This window comes from Malaya genurostris, chromosome 1 (assembly GCF_030247185.1).
Source record: "Malaya genurostris strain Urasoe2022 chromosome 1, Malgen_1.1, whole genome shotgun sequence".
Taxonomy (NCBI): domain Eukaryota; kingdom Metazoa; phylum Arthropoda; class Insecta; order Diptera; family Culicidae; genus Malaya; species Malaya genurostris.
Window position 1 is genome coordinate 10059147 of NC_080570.1, and position 19294 is coordinate 10078440.

Sequence of the window (19294 nt, forward strand, 5' to 3'; positions counted from 1 at the left end):
AATGAAGATTTTTTAATTTATAACCACATTCCGGATATTTTTCGGAAACAGTACAGTAGCACTAATTTGTATCTATGCAAAATATGCTTTCGAAATTATTTTTAGAAAATTTTGGATACCCTGAAAAGGGTCGTTTAATTTGTTGGTGTTAGTTATGAGAGGTGTCGATCAAGATCATCCATCAGTGATCACCCAACATTTTTCTCAAATGTGAAGAGAATCAACAAAATTTCAATGTAAATCTAAAGATAAACTCAAGATGGAGTGGCCGGCGATTTCTCATGTATCATTGGAATAGGACCCCTTGATGAGCACGATTCACTGTCAGTTTCCATCTTTTGAAGCAAAACAACAAGCGTCTGATCGATACATGCGTCGTAACTATGACAATGCTTGTTTATGTTTGAAAAATATATCAAGTTACAGTAATTCTCAAAATGAGAAAGTGAAAACTATTTATAATTATTGTTTAGTTTGTTATTGTCTCATCCACAAATCCTTAAAGTCATTTGAAGCAAGAAATCATTATGTGCCGAATGTAAGCAAATGTTTACTTCCTTTCTAACTTGTATTGTTTCCATGGCATTTTCCGCAGCTAGCCGACGCTTATTAACGAAGGGTCAATAATATTACATTATTACTGAGCTTACTGGTTCACGATTACTGTTCCAAAAGTTGGATATTATGATCTTGAGTTTATCTTTGGTAAATCATTACCTTACATTTAAGTAAACATAAAACTAATATGGACTATTTTTTGGATTGCTGAATTATGTGTTTCATTTGAAGAAAATCATGATTAATTCTTTGGAAACTATTTGTAGGCGCTTAGAAGAACCAATTTACCTAGGGAATTTGGTTCGAATGCGAAGAAATACTGGTATTTCGAAGAAAATCACCGTGCCTAGCGTGTTAGGTGAACGGAGTAAAAAATTAATCAGAAAAAAATCCGGCAGTTGGACGATAAAAGGGTCTGATTTTTGCAGTAACACGATAGAAAATTCAATTACATTTGAAACTTCAATGTCAATCTGGCCAATCATGCTATGATGGGCTGGGTATGTCATTAGGATGTCGGCCGACAGTCCAGTGAAAATGGCTCAAGAATCTGAACCGGCTGGGACAAAAAGTAGAGGAGCGCAACGAGTAAGGTGAATCCATCAACTGGAGGGCGTTCGACAAGGGATCGGTGTCTTGAGAGGCTGTCGACGAACTGCCATGGACCGAGTCAAAAGGAGACGAATGCTTGATACAGCCTATAGCTGCTAGATCCAGATCCATGTCAATCTGATATACATTTATAAGAATCAATTCCCAAGTCCGCCTGATAGACAAATAGAAGGATTTAAGTTCGAAATTCACATAAGATTCTAATTAGCGCTAGAAATGATTTGAAAAAAAACGCTTCCAATCGTTGTCACGTCATTTCAGTTCCGTCTTTGGCACTCTGGTTTTATGCGCATTCTAAACGTTTCCCGGTTGTCTGATTTTATTTTATTAAAGAACATAACCTCCGGATTACCAACACATTTAGTTTCTAAGCTTGTGTCCTATCGTGTAGTAATAACAGTAACAATTGTCAGGAGAACAGTCAGAACAAGGACATTTTTCGGTGATCGTTCGCATTTTGGTAAAGGAGAATGGTAATTTTTGCTATACTAGAAACACATTTGCACAGTTCAAAGTTTTACTGATATAACATTTATTGCACTATGTTTTTGTTGTCAAAAAAATTCTTCACAGTGTTCATCAACTTTATCCTACAATAAACCTAGTAATTAGAGTGCAATTTCTGTTTATAACATCTGAATTGATAACCTAGAAAAATGTTGTCATCTGAACCCGGATACTACTCGCATTCAATCGTAGTATCGAATGGGGGTTTTGTTTCCGAGCGTGGATCGACAAAAGAGCCTGTTCCGCATTTTTAATTGATCTTTTAAATATAACATGTTTGAAGCAAGGTTATTACTTTTAAAACAAATCACATTTGATGTTCTTGCTTTGTTAGAACCGTTCACGTTTTTTTTCTCAACAATGCAGTTTAGATTCTATCATCGATCCAGTATCGATCTATTAGTTTTGGCTTAACCTACACATACGGGGTACGAACCGTCGTTAAATATGCTAAACATTATGTTCTGTCTTGCATTGTGCTTGGGGAACACTTCAAAGTATACGTGAACATTGCTATCGTTACTTATTAATCGGCTATTTACAAGTCTCTTACATCTTTCTTACAGGCTAGTTAAATTACTATACGCTACAGAAGTTGGAAAGAGACGGATGCCAGGGGCGGGGGTAGAAAACGCAATTCCTATGTGACCTAAGGAACGGATGTTTCGCGTAGGGAAATAGGAGGAGGATCCTTTCTGTGTGTCTCTCTCGGCAGGAACACAAAACCGAAGGAGAAAAGATGTGTTCCTCCCTTTGACCAGAACTAGGGTTTGGATCGCCGCGAAACTTGCAACTTGCATTATTTTTAGCCGTCGTAAAAATTAACACAATTGTTCTCATTAGTTTGGGTGTGTGCTTTAACAACAACAACAAAAAAACTACAATACCAAGTGGCTAGACTCCATCTAAGTTCGGTTAAATTGCATTTATATGAAGAAGAAACCTAGTGCCTATAACAGTACTTGTTTTTTTTCTGCTATGAGAAGAATTTAAAACTAGGGGGTGGTCTACGGATCCTCCTGCTTCAAAGTACTGGTGATTTTGAATTTGAATAACTATAGCTAAACCGCTGTCTACAAACACACGCAACAGGGAACAGAAAGAAATGGAGAAACCCATCGTTGGGACGTTAGACTTAGTTGTTAACCGAACCGACGTAAACCCGGTGCCGTGTGGTGGAATAGCTATCCTCGACCGTTTTTCCCACGGCCTGGTAGAAGCTGGTTTTTCCGTTCGCCGTCTGGTAGGTGGATAGGTGCGGTTCGATGTTCTTGTTTGGCTCCGATTCCAGATTTCCGTTGTTGAGCAGCAGTTGGTCTTCCTTTTCCTTTTGCTGTGAATGAGAAGAAAACGAATAGAAATGAGAACTGTTAAAGAATATGTACTTTTAAATGGCAAATAAGTGTATTAACAAACGGGAAACATTTCTACTGCGTTTAGGCTGCAACTTTCCTCCAGTGCAAACTAAATTCAGAGCAATGCCAGTTGCCTACCTTTAGGCGTTATCAACGCCTACCGCGTGGTAACTGTTTTAGGTAGTGAAATTTTAACCGAAAAAACAACAACAATCGAGAACTCACCTTCCGTGTCGCGTAGGCCCGTTTGTAAAAGTTGGAAAACAGGAAGTAGAACATAACCGCGTGAGCTCCGATGAAGTAAGCAAATGCGATCGGATAGTTGCACTCGTTCGAGACCAGCAGTTGGAAGGCATGCAGCATCACCAGCACGAATTGTACCTACGGCCGGCCAAAGGGAAATCAGTGCACAAATCGAAACAAACGAATCCTGTTTCACACTTACCATCTGCAGCAGAGTGAGATACTTCTTCCACCAGAGATACTTCTGAACCTTGGGACCCATGGCAGCCAGCAGGTAATAGCCGTACATCACGATGTGCACGAATGTGTTCAGCAGGCCGAAGAAGGAACTGTGGCCACCTAATGAGGGCGGCAAGAAACAAGAACAAGAAAAAATGAGTGGTACTATTTTAACATCATACCAATTAGTTGACAAATGATCAGCGATGGCAACGATGGTGTATGATCGAAAACAAGAAGATGCAGGAAAAAGGTTATTCACAGCGCGATTGGCAGTTTTGGCATTGGACGATGCGCGGCAGCACCACGGCAACGTTTCGGAATTGCCAATGATATTTTAACCAACAACGTAAAAGCTCGATCGAAGATGATCGCGTGAAGGCGTTGCTCGGTCCTATTTTTTTTTCTTCTTCGAAGATGTGTGCTAAGACTGCAAGGTAAATTGCGACTTAGGCTGCATGTTTTAATATCAAACGGCCGACGAGAAGCCGGTTTGGTGATAGTAATTTATGTCCATTCCGAATAGGGTCAAGTGATCTAACCCAGAAACCTTCCAGTTTGAACGCATTCGAACAGCTGCGCGACATTTCAACGGTACGATATGTGTTTGGGGTGTGATTGTGAAGTGCTAAAATTCAGCGAGGATGCAAAATATCTGCTCTGCAATTCCGAAACTGGTCCATGGTCACCGCGGAGTTTTGCCAAGTGGCCCACTAACTAACCTGGGGTGAACTTAACTCCCCACCATACCGAAACCGGCATGATACCGTGATGGATCACGTGCAGTGTCGAAACCTGATCGTAGCGTTTTCGCATGACGAAGAACAGCGTATCGAAGAATTCCGTGAACTTGGAGAAGAAGTACCACCAGCAACCGGATGCCATCTGAGAAATATTAAGAAGTTTGAGCGTTTCGTTTTGTCGGTGATGTCATGCTTCCAAGAAAACTTACCCGCATAGCCATCGGCGATCGGGAGTAGTCCACCGGTTGACATCGGTAACTATAATGGGTTAACCAACCAGCCAGGCAGGCCTGTACAAAAAGAAGAAGGAAAAAAATGGATCGATTATCGTATTAATTATTGTAAACCCTACATGCGATTTTCATTCATCGAAAACCGGATCTTTTGCAATTACGAAATGCTGAGGTCAACCTTTCGCGATCATAACCTACCTCACTGAAGAGCCACGCACTGAACACCACTTGGATGGCGTTGTACACGATCAGCACCCGTCGCAGTTCGAACGGCTTTCGGTTTTCCATTAATCGGGGACCAAGAACCTGGACAAATAAAAATTAAACTGGGTTACCAAGTGGTTCATCTGAATTGAGTTTTTGACGGAATTTTATCTGAATTTATATTCTAGCCTATACTGGTTTGTATAATAAGAAGCTTTTGGACACGTTCCAAACTAGCGTCTTGGTTTTTTTCGGGCGACATTGATATTATTGCTGTCGATCGTAGAGTTGTGGAAGAGAACTTTATATCTTTCGGTACAAAACACCACAAAGTTAAAGAACATGACGGTTGGAAGAGAACAAGACAGTGCCAACAGTGTTGGATCCGAGGTGGATATTAGTTGCAAGGAACTGAAACCCCGCAACTAGAAGACGCGTTTAAAAACTTTCTTCTCACAAGTCGTTGACATTTAATAGTTGTTGATACAGATTTTCAAGTACTCAGCGTGCTTGAGAGACACATCCTGCGTTCAATACTCGACGGCAAATTAGAGAATGGAAAATAGGGTACCAGGAAAACAAACATGCTGACATCGGAAAGCTAATAAAATACGGCAGACTGTAGTGGGCTTGACATGTAGCAAGAATGCCGGAAGAGAGAATGGCCTAGGTGATGCTCAGTTGCGAACCTGGAGGAAGATGTTGACGCAGAGCAGACCTATGGAAGTACGGAGAGACTGGAAAATGGTGGACCGTGGAAGATCGAGTGCCCTGGGAACCTACAATTCATTCGCTTTCGGTTTCGGAGACAGCAAGAGCGCCGTGAGTGAAGTAAATATCTATCTAATAAAAAAAAGTCAAAAATAAGTAAAAAAGTATATCTCCCACAGATGAATTTTGAAAAAAATCGGCTCTGGGACTTCCCGTAATCGAATTTTATATTGGATGGGAAATATTTAAGAAGTATAGTAAATTTCAAGATCTGGTGGTAACTAGAAACAATTTTTTTTCAAATCGACTGTTGGATTTGGAAAAGAAAAGAGATTTCCCAATCAGACTCGGTTTGCCAGACCAGATCTCAATGTTTCATGCAATTCTAATATATTTGGGCATAAACAAAAAAAAAGTTTTTCGGGTTAGCACGAAATCTCAAAGCTTCATAGAATTCTACTTACCATTTAATAGAAAATTCGATTTCGGGAAGTCCCAGAGCCGATATTTACAAAAAAAGTTCTAAGATAACACCAGATCTCAAGGATTCATGGAATTCTAAGATATTTGCATAACAAATCGATTTATAGAAGTTCTAGAGTCAATTTAAAAAAAAAATTTTTTTCAAGATAACACTAGATCTCAACGTTTTATGCAAATCTAAGATATTGTTTTTGGTTTACTCATAGATGTTACCTTGGGTCATTCGTCTCTTCGGGCCAGAAAAGTTTTCTCACCCAATGAGCGGGGGGTTGGGACTTCTAAGTTCTTTGACATCGAACAAATTTCGATACCACCAAATTTTCTTTCAAAAAAATTCGAGATAACACCAGATCTCAACGTTTTATGCAAATCTAAGATATTTTGCATGGAAAAATGTCGATTTCAAAAAGTCACAGAGTCGATTTTTTTCAAAAAAAATTGGGAAAAAATCAAATCTTAACGTTTCATGTAATTCTAAAATATTTGGCATGAAAAATCGATTCTAAAAAGCCCCAGAGCAGGTTTCATAAAAAATATTTTGAGCCCAGAGTTGGAATTCTTAAAAAAAATTCTCAGGATAACACCAGTTTCTAACGTTTCATCTAGGTTTTTTTTTCGAGATAGCACCAGTTCTTAGCGTTTCGTGTAATTCTAAAATATTTGGGTAGTCGATGCTTTGCAAAAATTTGTTCGAAACTGAAACCAGATCACAAAGTTTTATGCAATTCTGAGATATTTGATTCGATTTCAGGATGATTCAAGTTTGTCCAAACATCTCCGAGAAAAGTGAGTGCATAAAAAATTAAAACCAACCTAATTACCTTTGCGCACGAATATTTTCCTATCTCGACGATCGGATTCGAACGGCATATGATACTCGGCCCTCCAGGCTTCAATTCACAAGTCGGATTTCAAAGTTTTTTATGAGAAAGGTAAAGGTAATAACTGAGCTGATAGTTACTAATTGATAGTTACGGCCACGGCTTTAGAAGATGCCTCCTCCAAGAGATATAAATTCGTATTTGCTTAAAGTTTCGTTGAAAAAAAATCTGATTTGCCAAGTGATATGCAGCTGCGGACAAAGAACTGAGATCTACTCTACTCATTCTACTCATTCTACTTTTCATGAGAACCTTGTAAAGTTTGAGTCAGATTTGATTGACTTATTTGTTTTGTTTCATACAACAACAAAAAATCCCGAGATAGATTTTATTTCTTCCGTTCAAATATTAGATGCTTCAAAGTTCGTTAACCCAACGGAAAAACTGGTTTCTTTAGCCAATATTGTACGAAGTTCATGGTCGCCCCGAATCGGTTGCAACAGATCTTGAAACTTAACTACCTAGTCAAAGATCAGTGACACAATGCGATAAAAAAAAAACTTCCCGACACTGATAAATATAGCAGTTGAGTGTTAATTTGAATTGATTCGCACGTGTTCGGATGACCTAACGATTATGCTCTCCATTCGAACACTGATGATCAAATAAAACAAATCGATCTTCACGGAGAACAGTGTAGCAAAAACGAAATACGAATTTCAAAGGTCATCTTTCGATCCCAGTCAAAAGGATCCGGAATCGATTCTAATTTTTGAATAAATTCCCACTCAACTGAAGCAGCCTGAGCCGACTATCTGGATTATATAAACCGAAATTCATTCATAATTAATTCCTACTCGATTCCGGAATATCTAATTCAACTAGGAGAACAAATCCTCATCGTTCCGGTTTTCTGTTCCTTCTGTTATCTCCGAATCGTGCGAAATCTCACGTATCTCTGAAGCAACGAACCCGTCTGGGAGCCAGAATAAATTTGTAAGGCATGGAAAAATCTCTCAATCCAATCGAATCAAGGTCTTGGCTGAAAGCTGAAACCGACACCGACGAATCAGAATATTCCGCCCGTATCTGATTTGCCAGTAATTAAATGATCAACAAAAAAACATTCGAGTGGATTGAATTAAAACGCATTTCCCAAGCCCCGGTGGGTCCGCGCGGTTTGTCCGTTGGTACACCGAAGACAATTAATTAATGGATGCTTGATGGGATTGACTAAATTTTAGTACCGTTTGAATTTGTTTAACTGCTCCATTGTCGGTGCCGCACGGGGTCAGTTCGAGGACATGGGAAGCTCTTTCGGTTCGGAGCTCAGTTTATTTTTGCGACTCCGCAGAGCGAAGATCATAGGATTAAGGGCCGCGTCCGATTGATAAATATTTATGTTTGATCTGCTTTTCAAGCTTCCGTGACGGTTACTTTGATCGAGTTGAAACGAAATTGATCCTCAAGTGTGATATTTGTACGACGGGATCAATTCGTTCCAGCTCGTCTACGGGTAAATATCATTAGAAATTTTCCAATTTATGAATTATTCCCACAGTCATCGTCAGTGGCAAAAAATAAACAACCATTTCAGATAGAAAATTGTTTCAACCGGAATCTTGACATTCGAGTTTAGCGGAACTGTTTGGAACTGATTCGACATTTTCGGTGACTTTTCCTAATAAATTTTTAAATATTATGTATTTCGAAAATTATCGTCAAAGAGCAACTGCACTGCTTACACACTACTAAACATAATGAGTAATTGTCCTGGGATGTAAATCGCCTTGAAATACAATTATAATATGACTCACAGTGTCTGAGGAAATTTTTTTTCGGCATTCCAACGTACTTTCAAAAACAACATTATTTTTCAAGCAGCACATGCGCAGTTAATTTTTGATTGCTTGGACCGAATCACTCCATCGCAGTAGACTTTGGCCGTTAATTTTTTTTTCACTTCGGATCAGCGCTGCCAACTATACCGATTTAATGGTATTTATACCGATTTTTGTTCTCGATACAGTAACACGGATATGTTTTCTTAAATTACCGATTATCAAATTTTTGTGTTCGGTTGCATAGTGTTGAACCAGGTGGTTCGACCTTTTTTGCTTTCAAAACCAGTCCGCCTTCAATCGATTTTTCGAGATAGATGTTGTACAGATTGTTTTTTTTTCGCCAAATACAGAATTTAAAAACAAATCAAAAAGTTGGCTATTCTGCTCCGGATCAGGGATGTCGGAAGTTTCGAATTACTCCTTTATTCAATAATCGAATAGTTTTCAAATTATTCGATTACAGTTTAATCGAGTTTCTGAGTGTTAAGGTTCGATGTACAGCCATCCTTCTCCCTATAATTTCGGAATCGGAAAGTAGCCAAACCTACATAATGGAATAGATTTAGCACAGCTTAACATAATTTATATGTTCGTTGAATAGTCTTTCAAATAAAGGTTGGATTTTTTTTCAAATGTTTGGCCATCAAAATCTGCAAAATAAGAAGATTTTGCTAACCAGCTTTGAAGAATCCACTTTTGATATTGAAACATTTGTACTTATCACCCTGTAATTCCAGAACCGAAAGCCGGATCTGAAAAAAATCAGGATTTTTTTTTCATAGAATGCCTTTCCAATCCACATTCGGAAGTCGAATCCGGATAAAATTCATGGATTTTTGTATGGGACTACAAGACCTTTCATTAGAATCGTTGAAATCGACTCAGCTCTTCAAGAAAAATAAGTTCACAAAAATGTTACACACACAGACATTTTGCGTTTTCGACGATCTGATCCTAATAATATGTGACACTCGGTCCTCCGAGCAGAGATGGCATTTCACCAGAGTTATACACGCTAGAGTCAGATTTTTGCCACACCGAGGATGAAAAAAACGAAGCACCGCACAAAGAGGAAAGCGCACTTCTTCTCAGTGTCGAATAGACAGCATTTGAGTGTGTGCTTGTGGTTAAAGCAGCTGGAGCGAGTGAAACACATTCTCTTCGCATGAATCGCTCACACGCGCTCTCGTCTAAATACACCCAAGTGACCACTGGCGCGTGATTGTGAGCGAACACTTCTGTGAACTTCAATTAATAGCGAGTAGATCTGCCCTTGCTATGAAAAATTTGCAAGGAAAACCGAAAATTTTACGATAAATTGTTTTATTTTGCTGATTTTGCGTGTCCACGCTTCATCTACGAAAACCATACAGCAGAGTGCTCACCGGCGTGTACACCTCTGTGAAAGTATCTGCATCCACCTCAGAGAATTTATTAGCTAATGCTCTAGCACTTTGGTGCGATTCAGTGGAAGAGGTAAAAGGAAATAAACAAACGCACTTATGATGCGTGCACACTTACACAACAGTGGTGTATAAATGTGAAAGAGAAGAGCTCTCGTTGAAGTTGTCAGTGCGAGGGGAGAAATTTTGCTTGCTCTTCGTCACACAGAGGAGATAGACATCTCTGCCTCCGAGTCGGGTTTCACAGTGATTGCATAGCCTTTCTTTATGAGAAAGACAAAAGTGTCTTCTACTTCTGTGATAAATTTTTAAAGATATTTTCTCTTATTGGGATGACTCCTAATCGTAGATACGAATCTAATACCGTTTTCGTTTTTGAACCTAGACGCGGGCGACTCTGACTCCGAGTAAAACGAACACGTGGTACGCGCCCTAAACAACAACTCATGAAAAAAAGAAAAAATAAACAAACTTGCATGGATGCGTGGTGCGACCCGAGAAAAATTTCAGAGCGAAACTACGCGATTGGAGTCCGATCTAGAGCGACCTCAGGTTACTAAAACAAACATATTAAACGTTGTTTGGGCGACTCTGGGTCAGCTTTCGGGCTGCTCTGATCAATATACGAAAACGGTATAAATGTAAATCTCTGTTGTTAGGACTCCTCTCCCTGTTATTGCTCATTTCCACAAATTCGTCTCCACCGATTACACTCTAACATAATCATACCCAAACTCATTGAATATATTACGAAACTCAGGATATCACAATTTACAGAAACTGTTTCAAAAATTGTCTTTACTTCGGCGTATAAGCAAGTGAATGTTTCGTTCTAAGGACGGTATCCGGTTCGTATCAACTGATTTATTCGGTTATTTTAAATTCATTCAATTTGTTTATGCGAAACAGGTGTTCCCACAGGCTAACGCAGATAGTCGACTCAAACTAATTTGAATAATAGGCGCAAGAATTCCGACAGACCAATACATCCAACAGCTCCTGCCTAACTTAAAAGTATGCTACCTGCTGTGCTAAAATGAGATCCGTAAATAATTCGTTTTTCAATTTATGTTTTTTGGAAATTTGAAAGAAAAGTTTTTGTCACTGACACGAGCTTATGAGAAAATATTGAAATTTCAAAATTTGATTTTCGCAAGCCTTGTCTCGATCGGGCCATCTGGACAGTACCGCATTACGCAAAAACCCAACTCTGACTCAATGCATTCAAGCTGAAATCAATTACAAGCCTCACACCTCAATCAACACCCTGCAAAATATGTTACTTATGGCTTCACCCCATTGACTAATTCTTCATTCATCACTTCTTAATTGCCTCCACAGCCTACTATTTTGTCTCGAAATGCAAAACGTCAATCAGCTTGATGGTGAAATCCTTCACCATCAATGATGCGTTCATCAAATAACGGACGCTAATGACGCGGTCTCCAGTTGGTCATTTCCTTTCAAAGTAAGTTGTCACCTTGTCGTTTGACTCGTCGCAGCGTCAGGTGGCTCTTCACCACCGTTATTGGTTATCGGTTGATTTAACTGTCACAGTTTTGGTAGTTTTGGTTCCCAACAGTGAAGGTTGCAACGTGACGGACGACGTACTTCCGTAGGTGTGAGACAGAGAGAAATTAGCTTAAATTAGCACCCGAAATTTGAATGACTCTTCCGAATCGTGAACCTTTGAGTCGATGCAAGGACTCGAGTTCATGGTACCGGTTCCGATTTCCCTTCCGGGATGTCGAAATGAATTCCGACACAAAGCAAAACAATTTGTCGGAGTACGTTTCGGAATCAGATTGAATTCGACTAAATTCAGTTTGAATGATGCTGTCAGACTTGCTATTACATATCTTGCGTACTTTAACTCTGTTAACGGCATTTTATAATTTCAAACTAACCTAAAAATATTGCAATGTGTTTAATTACAATCGGACTCAATTCCGATTTCAACACCCTAGACAGAAATTAATTCAAACGACGACAATCATCAATCAACGACGGCGGCGATTTGATTGATTTGATTCTACTTCATTCATTGAGAAGCTTTTGTTGCACAGTAGTGAAATAGTTGCTGCAAGTTGCAGCACACGGTGTCATCGGATGAGATGATTGAGTGATCACTACTGGTGTCTACGAATGTCGCTGAATTCGAATTCTAATTGGACATCGAATGGTTCCTGGGTTGGAATCAAGCTTTTCATTGATTGCCTTTGTATTGTTCATATTGCACCTTTAAATTAGCTGTGACCTCAAAACACACAAAAACGAATAAATTACAACCTGATTGGATCATTCAACGCAAAGTGAAACTGATTCTTTAATGCATACAGTCTATCGGGACTCGATTCCCGACCCCGAGTAAAAATTCACCTCACTGTCGACCGGAAGAACACATGTTCGAATCCTGCTCGAAGATATATTTTTTCCAGTTTTTTCTTTCACATTTACAAGAACGAAAAACAGACCAGTAGAAATTGCACGCAACAAAAGATGGGTTAGGAATGCAGAGACATAATTGAACACTTTGCTTCCAGAATGGTCACGGTACACCTATCATTTGTCTTGCGTTTCGTCTTCGGTTCCTCGGTGTATTAGCAGTTTATGTAGGACTTCTAATGACATCCGCTGAGTCGACGTAAAGTCTAAGTTCAACCTGACATGACATGACATAATAATTCATAAGAACGTGATATGTAAAATGACTAAATTTTACAAGAATGTTTCAACAATATGTGTCAAACATCAGCCGCTTTTCAAGCTATAAATTTACATGTGTCAGCACTACAAATTATGCCAGAATGCAATAAATATGTTTGTGATATGCTATAAAAAGGAGATATTTTATTTCGATTTTTTACGAGACATGTCTATGTAAGAAGACTTAAATTTACACCAGTTTTTCTAGGTGATGTTCCAAAACGGGAGCAGGTCATTTCATCGAATGAGCCATTCAATCGAAAGTCGTTTTGCAGAAAGGAACATTTCACCGAAAAGGTAACTCACATTATTAATTAGAAAACTACCAATTCTGGCTATTTATCCAAAATCGAAATCAGAGGCGGTGGAAGCTAGGCTTCTTTGCACATGAACAAAGACGATGTGTCGAAGCCGTATTAGATATGTTTTTCACTTGCACTCAGTTAACGGAAAATACCGCTATTATCACGCCTGGGGGATACATTAAAGCAAATGCTTTGATGTTTAGTAACAAATAAAGTCAATAAGTTTTCTTGGGAATTCCGTTCTGAGGATTTTGAACCAATAAAAAAAAATATATTTAAGACTTTCTGAATTAAAAACAGGAAAATGAATTATTTAATTTATTAAATATGAGATATTTCAGAAGTACGCTTGTGGGTCAAAACAACGGGCGTAAACACTATCATCTTCCATTTGTCTTTCTCTTGAATCAATTTCAATTACGACCTTGAGATATTTGGACAATTCGACGAAACTACCAAGGTACAATATTGCAATAAGCTTTAAAACAATTCGCATTCGGCAAAATTACCATTTCGGCGAAATGGCTTTCGAATCAATTTAGCGAAACGTTTTTCGACGAAATGCCCCTTTCGGCGAAACGGCTTTCGGTGAAATGAACCTTTCGGCGAAACGACTTTCGGTGAAATGACCTTTTCGGCGAAATTGTTTTCGGAAAAATATCATTCGGTGAAATTTTATTCGATGAAATGGTATTCGACGAAATGGTTGTCGTTGAAATGACCCTGACCCGCTCCAAACAAATATTGGTTGTTTCAAAAAACCATTGGTTAAATCAAACCGGAATTGTTATCCCTGTTTCAGCAGAAAAATTCGTTAGAGTTCTCCAGAATTTATTTAATTTTGCAATAGTAGATAGTAGTGTGATAACTTTGTTATAAAGACTATCCCAGAAAGTATGGACGCAACCAACAACCGCTGCCATTTCGCAATGATTCAGAATCTGTCAATTTTTATGGCTGCGTCCTGTTGTTTACACTCTTCTCTAACCACTTGTGCAGTTGTTTATTCGTTTTCATTAGTTTGTTTCGAAATGCGTGTACTTTCAGCAGAACAACGTCGAAAATTCTGTGTAGAAATGGTACACAGAACGCGGACTGTCACTGAGAAAGATAGCAAAAATGGAAGGAGTAAGTGAAAAAGCCGTGCGAAATGCAATCAGGAAGTTCGGTGAGGATACCACCTTTGAGGATAAACCGAAAACGGGTCGAAAAAAGGTCCTGCTAACCCTCAGTTGGAAGAACGTATACTGAAGGCGTTCAAGCAAAAGATGGAGGTTTCAGTTGGAACCTACGTGGAACTCGATTACAAATCGTTGCCTTGGACCACAATATTATACGGTGCGAGAAGGGCAAGTTTTAAACCAGTCCGAGACATCGGAAAATTTGGTAAGAAAGTTATGGTCTGGCAAGCAATTTGTAGCTGCGGTAAGATTTCGAAACCCTTCATCACCACTGCTTCAATGAACATCGAAATATACATCAAGAAATGTTTACAAAAAGGACTTCTACCCATGATTCGAAGCCACAAGGATCCTGTTGTCTTCTGGCCAGATCTTGCTTCTTGCCACTACTCGAAACCATCGATAGAATGGTATACTACCAAAAATGTCACTTTCGTCCCAAAAGACATGAATCCACCAAATTGCCTACAACTTCGACCAATTGAGGAATTTTGGGCATTCACGAAAGCACATCTTAGGAAACATGTCTTGACAGCCGAAACCATTCAACAGTTCGAAAAAGATTGGAAAAAAGTGTCAAAACTTGTCGCCAAGAAGTCTGTACGGAATTTAAAGAGGAAAGTTCGCAAGAAGGTGCGCCAGCTCGTTTACAATGGCTAAGTAGCAAATGTTGAGAATAATATTCTGTTGTTGTAGTCTAATATTATCAGTATATCGAATAAAATTTGAATATCTAATACTTGTGAATTATTTACAGCGAAATCAAAGTGCGTCTATACTTTCTGGGACAGTCTTTATTAAATTTCAGCCACATTTTATAGTTGTTGATTGTTCATTGAAAATACATGACAATTTCCGGCTCTGCTTGTAGTGAACGTGCCTGGCAGGCATGAATTTTTTTTTGCTGGTAAGTTTGAACTTGGCTTCACGTAGACGCAGAGTAGGGCTTTTCGCAAACAATAACTTCATCGCTTTTCAAATTATTCGGACGTCGATTTTGTTTTCCCACAATCAGGAAAGATGAACATGAACTTTGCGAAGCACCTATCGCCGATGATAACGCAAATGGGTGAAAAATTTCTTGCTAATTAGTTATTAATTAATAACGGTAATTTTGAATTTGGTGCTATTTTTTTTTTTTGAGTACTTTGCCAAGTTCATATGAAGTTAACGAAACACCCTAGTTAAATAAGCTTAAAAATAAATCGAAGCCGAATGGAAATTTGACCAACAAATTCAAATTTATCGTAACTAATTTGCAACAAACTATTGAGTTTTGATTTGTTTTCCATTGTTACAGTTACGGTAATCTTGAGTTTGTTGCTTATTTTTTATATTTTTTTTTATTACGTCGCTAAGTTTATATGAAGTTAACGAAGCACCCCTGCTAAATAAACTTGAAAACAAATCGAAAGCCAGTGGATAGTTTGTTGGTAATTAGTTATGGTAATTTTGAATTGTTGCACTGTTTTTTTTTAGTACTTCGCTAAGCTCATATGAAGTTAACGCAGAACTCTCCTAAATAAGTTTGAAAACAAATCGAAACCGAGTAAAAATTTGTGCAACAAATTAAAAAATAACCGTAGCTAATTAGTAACTAATTTGCAACAAACTATTCATTGGGATTCGATTTCATTTTAAGCTTTTTAGGAGTGGTGTTTCGTTAGCTTCATATGAGCTTAGCGAAGTACTCGAAAAAATTGAGAAACAAATTCAAAATTTACGTAACTAATTAGCACCTCATTAGTAACAAATTATCCACTGAGTTTCGATTTGTTCTCAAGCTTATTTAGAAGAGGAGCTTCGTTAACTTCATATGAACTTAGGGAAATTGTCGAAAAAATAAATAGGAGCCAATCATTAGGAGCCAATTATTCGCCTATTTGCATTATCCTCGATAATAGGTGCTTAGCTAAGTTTATGTTAATTCAGGAAAAGGCATCAACAGTTTATGTCTTTTTGTTTCTTTTCATCAAATTCTCAGCGAATCTCTTCGGTTCTTTTGAATGAGTGTATTGAAATAATAGCCTCGAAGCTTTTAAGCGGCCCTTACACGTGACAATATTATTGTCAATCCAAAGTATTGTCAATACCGTCAATCCAATTGGCTTGGTAACTCGAGTCCGCGCTTTTCGAAAAAATCAAGCGTTTGGAGTTTAAAATATTGCAACTGAATATTGAAACGTTGAGAGAAAAGGGGTTTGTACATATTTAACTGTTTCTTCTCTGGAGAGAAAGTATTGTAGGATTGATGAGCAGTTTTGATTTTTTGACAATATTTTCGTCAATCCAATGAAGTTTCCATCACACGATCAAAAGTATTGTCAATACTCCTTGTATTGACAATAATATTGTCTCGAGTAGGGGCAGCTTTATATTCAAGCAACACTGAGGTAAAAAAGCAATTGTATTATATCAGACCGATCGTGAGATTGCCACATTTTCAAATCTATTCTCCAAACCTTGCCTCTTTTCTAGTGGAACAGACTGTAAATCTACTAACTGCTCTTCAAAATATCGATATTGTGTAATAATAAAAATACCATAACATGATAAAATGGAAGAGTCAAAGGCAAAAACCTTTCATTTTCATATTTTTTTAATATAACTAAATTTACTGATCCGTCCAAATTGCATATTTTAGCAAAATTATACATGAACTATGATCATCGATTTTTTGGCCCTTCTTCGCATTGAAATTAAATGCAACAACGGAAATTATTATTTGCAATATCAATTCTCTTGGAATTATAACACATTCAATTTCTGGGAACGAACATAGCTTGATAGGAAAGACAGTCAAACCTATCTAGGTTCGATTCCCAGTACCTTAACAACGTAACACATGGATCAATAAGTCCCGAGACTAAAGCAGAGATGGCGCTCGTAGTAAACCAGTAACCACGCCTTTCTAGAGTACTAACCTTTGCTTGAAACGGGTCAAAATTTTAAGTAGATCCGACCAGAAATAGCTGAGTTATCGAGGTTGGAGTAAAGTCGTTTTATAGTTTGTTTAAAAAATGGAAAAAACCGAGTTTCGTGTTTTGATAAAACATTGTTTTTTAATGGGTAAAAACACCGTGCAAGCGAAACAATGGATTGAAAAATGTTATCCCGACTCTTGTCCATCAAAAGCAACGATTTGTCGGTGGTTCGCCGAGTTTAAACGTGGTCGTACCGACACAAATGACGCGGAACGCTCGGATAGACCTGTGGAAGCCGTTACACCGGAAAATGTGAGTGAAGTGACAAAAATTATAATGAAAGATCGTAAAGTGAAGCTCCGTGAGATTGCTGAGATGACACAGATATCATATGGAAGTGTATTTACTATCCTTCATGAAAAATTTAGCATGAAAAAGGTTTTTTCCAAGTGGGTGCCGCGATTGCTGCAATGCACCCTGGCACAAGTCAATGAAAATAATGGCGAAATTTAACGAATTGGGCTTTGATCTGCTTCCCCACCCTCCTTACTCGCCAGATTTAGCCCCCAGTGACTACTGGCTCTTTGCTGATCTTAAAAAAATGCTCCAGGTCATCGCTGAAACTGAAGCTTATTTTGAAGCGAAAGATAATTTTTTTTATAAACATGGTATTGAAAAATTGGAAAAATGTTAGAGCCATTGTATCACCCTAAAAGGTTATGTTGATGAATAAAAAAAACTTTGCAAAAAAAATGTTGTTTCCATTGTTAGTCTCGGGACTTATTGATCCATGTGTTATGGGCAGAATCTCTCTGGCTCAAGAAGTGAATGACAAAAAATCAGTTTTTGGTTTTTTGCGTTTCGTTTACGTTGCATCAATGATGACTTAACGACGTGTAAATTAAGGAACCAATTAAATTTTTTTCCCTACCAAGGCCCTTCAAATTACCGCGACGAATCAGTGACTTGATCCGAGAGAGAGATGAAAAAAATCAATTCCTAATTAACAGAAGCAAAGTAAAAGTCGTTTCCTTCACCGCAGTAGATTGTATCTAAAGCTGCACAATTGACATTGAACTGATTGGCTTGAACTTGGAACGATTTTTCAAAGCAGAACGCAGATGGATTCGACAATTCATCATCGACAACACCGTATAACGAGTCTGTCCTGTTTGAGAACAGAAAAAAAAACTCAATCCCTGGTTTTATTTTTCAGTGTCACCACATTTTGTGAAAGTTGCAGAAAAAAAAACTCAGTAAATGTAAACAAAAGGTAGATGGAAAAATTCTGATCTAGTAGCCGGCCTACTGCGATCAGTAGGCTCAGTAGGATCCCAGTAAGAAACACGGCCAATGTGTTTCGTCCAAGAAATTTGTGTCAGACTTTTTTCCGAATTGATCGACTGTTTTCTAATAGTGCTTTCGTTTAATTTGCCTCACTTAACATTGTTCATACATGTTGAACTTTTGTTTAAAAATAGATCATTTTTATTTGGACGTTATTCATCTGACGGGTTTTGAACACAAACAACTGTGATGCCAGCAAACATAAGCCTCGATGCCGGTAGATTGTTGACAAGATAAACATCGAACCAGGAGATGAAAGGAATTCTACTGCACTATTCTTTCACTTTGCCTTGCCGCTGGTGATCTGTCAGCAGCACCACACGGTATCAGGAGAAGTGATTGTATTGAATCGGCAAGAATGGCGCTTAGTCAGTTAACATTTCAAGGTACTCATAACAAGGACTGCAGCTCAACAAGAAACTTCTACAGATCGTTAAAATTTTCCTCTGTGGAATATTTCCAGATAAAATTCAATGCGAAAAATGTCAGTAGTGACACTTACCTTAACGAAATATGCGTAGGACAAACTGATGGCAATGGTGGGAAACGGTGAACTCATCAGGGGCCAGTCTTTGGTTCGGGGGTCGGACAGGTCGTCCATTAGGTGCCGCCATCCACCGTAGAAGTTGTTTATGAGATCCATCTATAAAAAATAAAAGAGAATAATGTTAATGAAATAAATCTGACACCCGAGCTTGCAACTCTGTTGGCCATGTCAAAAAAAAAAACGTCAACGGGTGAATTTGCGCAAGTTCAGAGACAAACATAACTGCACTGCTTTCGCTTGTGTCAGAACGTTAAATTTCAAATTTGCTCAGATCATTAGCACGCGAATCTCTCCTCCGTATTAACGTGACTCATAATCGACGGGCTAAACTTGGAAATCGATGGTGAG

General features: G+C 38.3%; 1 protein-coding gene across 1 annotated transcript in view; it reads right to left on the bottom strand.

The window, feature by feature from the left end:
- Nucleotides 1-1678: 1678 nt before the first annotated feature.
- The window catches only part of LOC131432092 (elongation of very long chain fatty acids protein 7-like), a 54897-nt gene continuing 37281 nt past the window's right edge, over nucleotides 1679-19294 (bottom strand). Inside the window, exons 2-8 of the mRNA XM_058598166.1 lie at nucleotides 18902-19042; nucleotides 4669-4776; nucleotides 4447-4527; nucleotides 4217-4379; nucleotides 3478-3614; nucleotides 3258-3413; nucleotides 1679-3010 (exon numbers count right to left, since the gene is read on the bottom strand). Of these exons, the coding sequence (XP_058454149.1) occupies nucleotides 2813-3010; nucleotides 3258-3413; nucleotides 3478-3614; nucleotides 4217-4379; nucleotides 4447-4527; nucleotides 4669-4776; nucleotides 18902-19042 (984 nt within the window). The 3' untranslated portion in view covers nucleotides 1679-2812. The remainder of the gene's footprint in view (nucleotides 3011-3257; nucleotides 3414-3477; nucleotides 3615-4216; nucleotides 4380-4446; nucleotides 4528-4668; nucleotides 4777-18901; nucleotides 19043-19294) is intronic.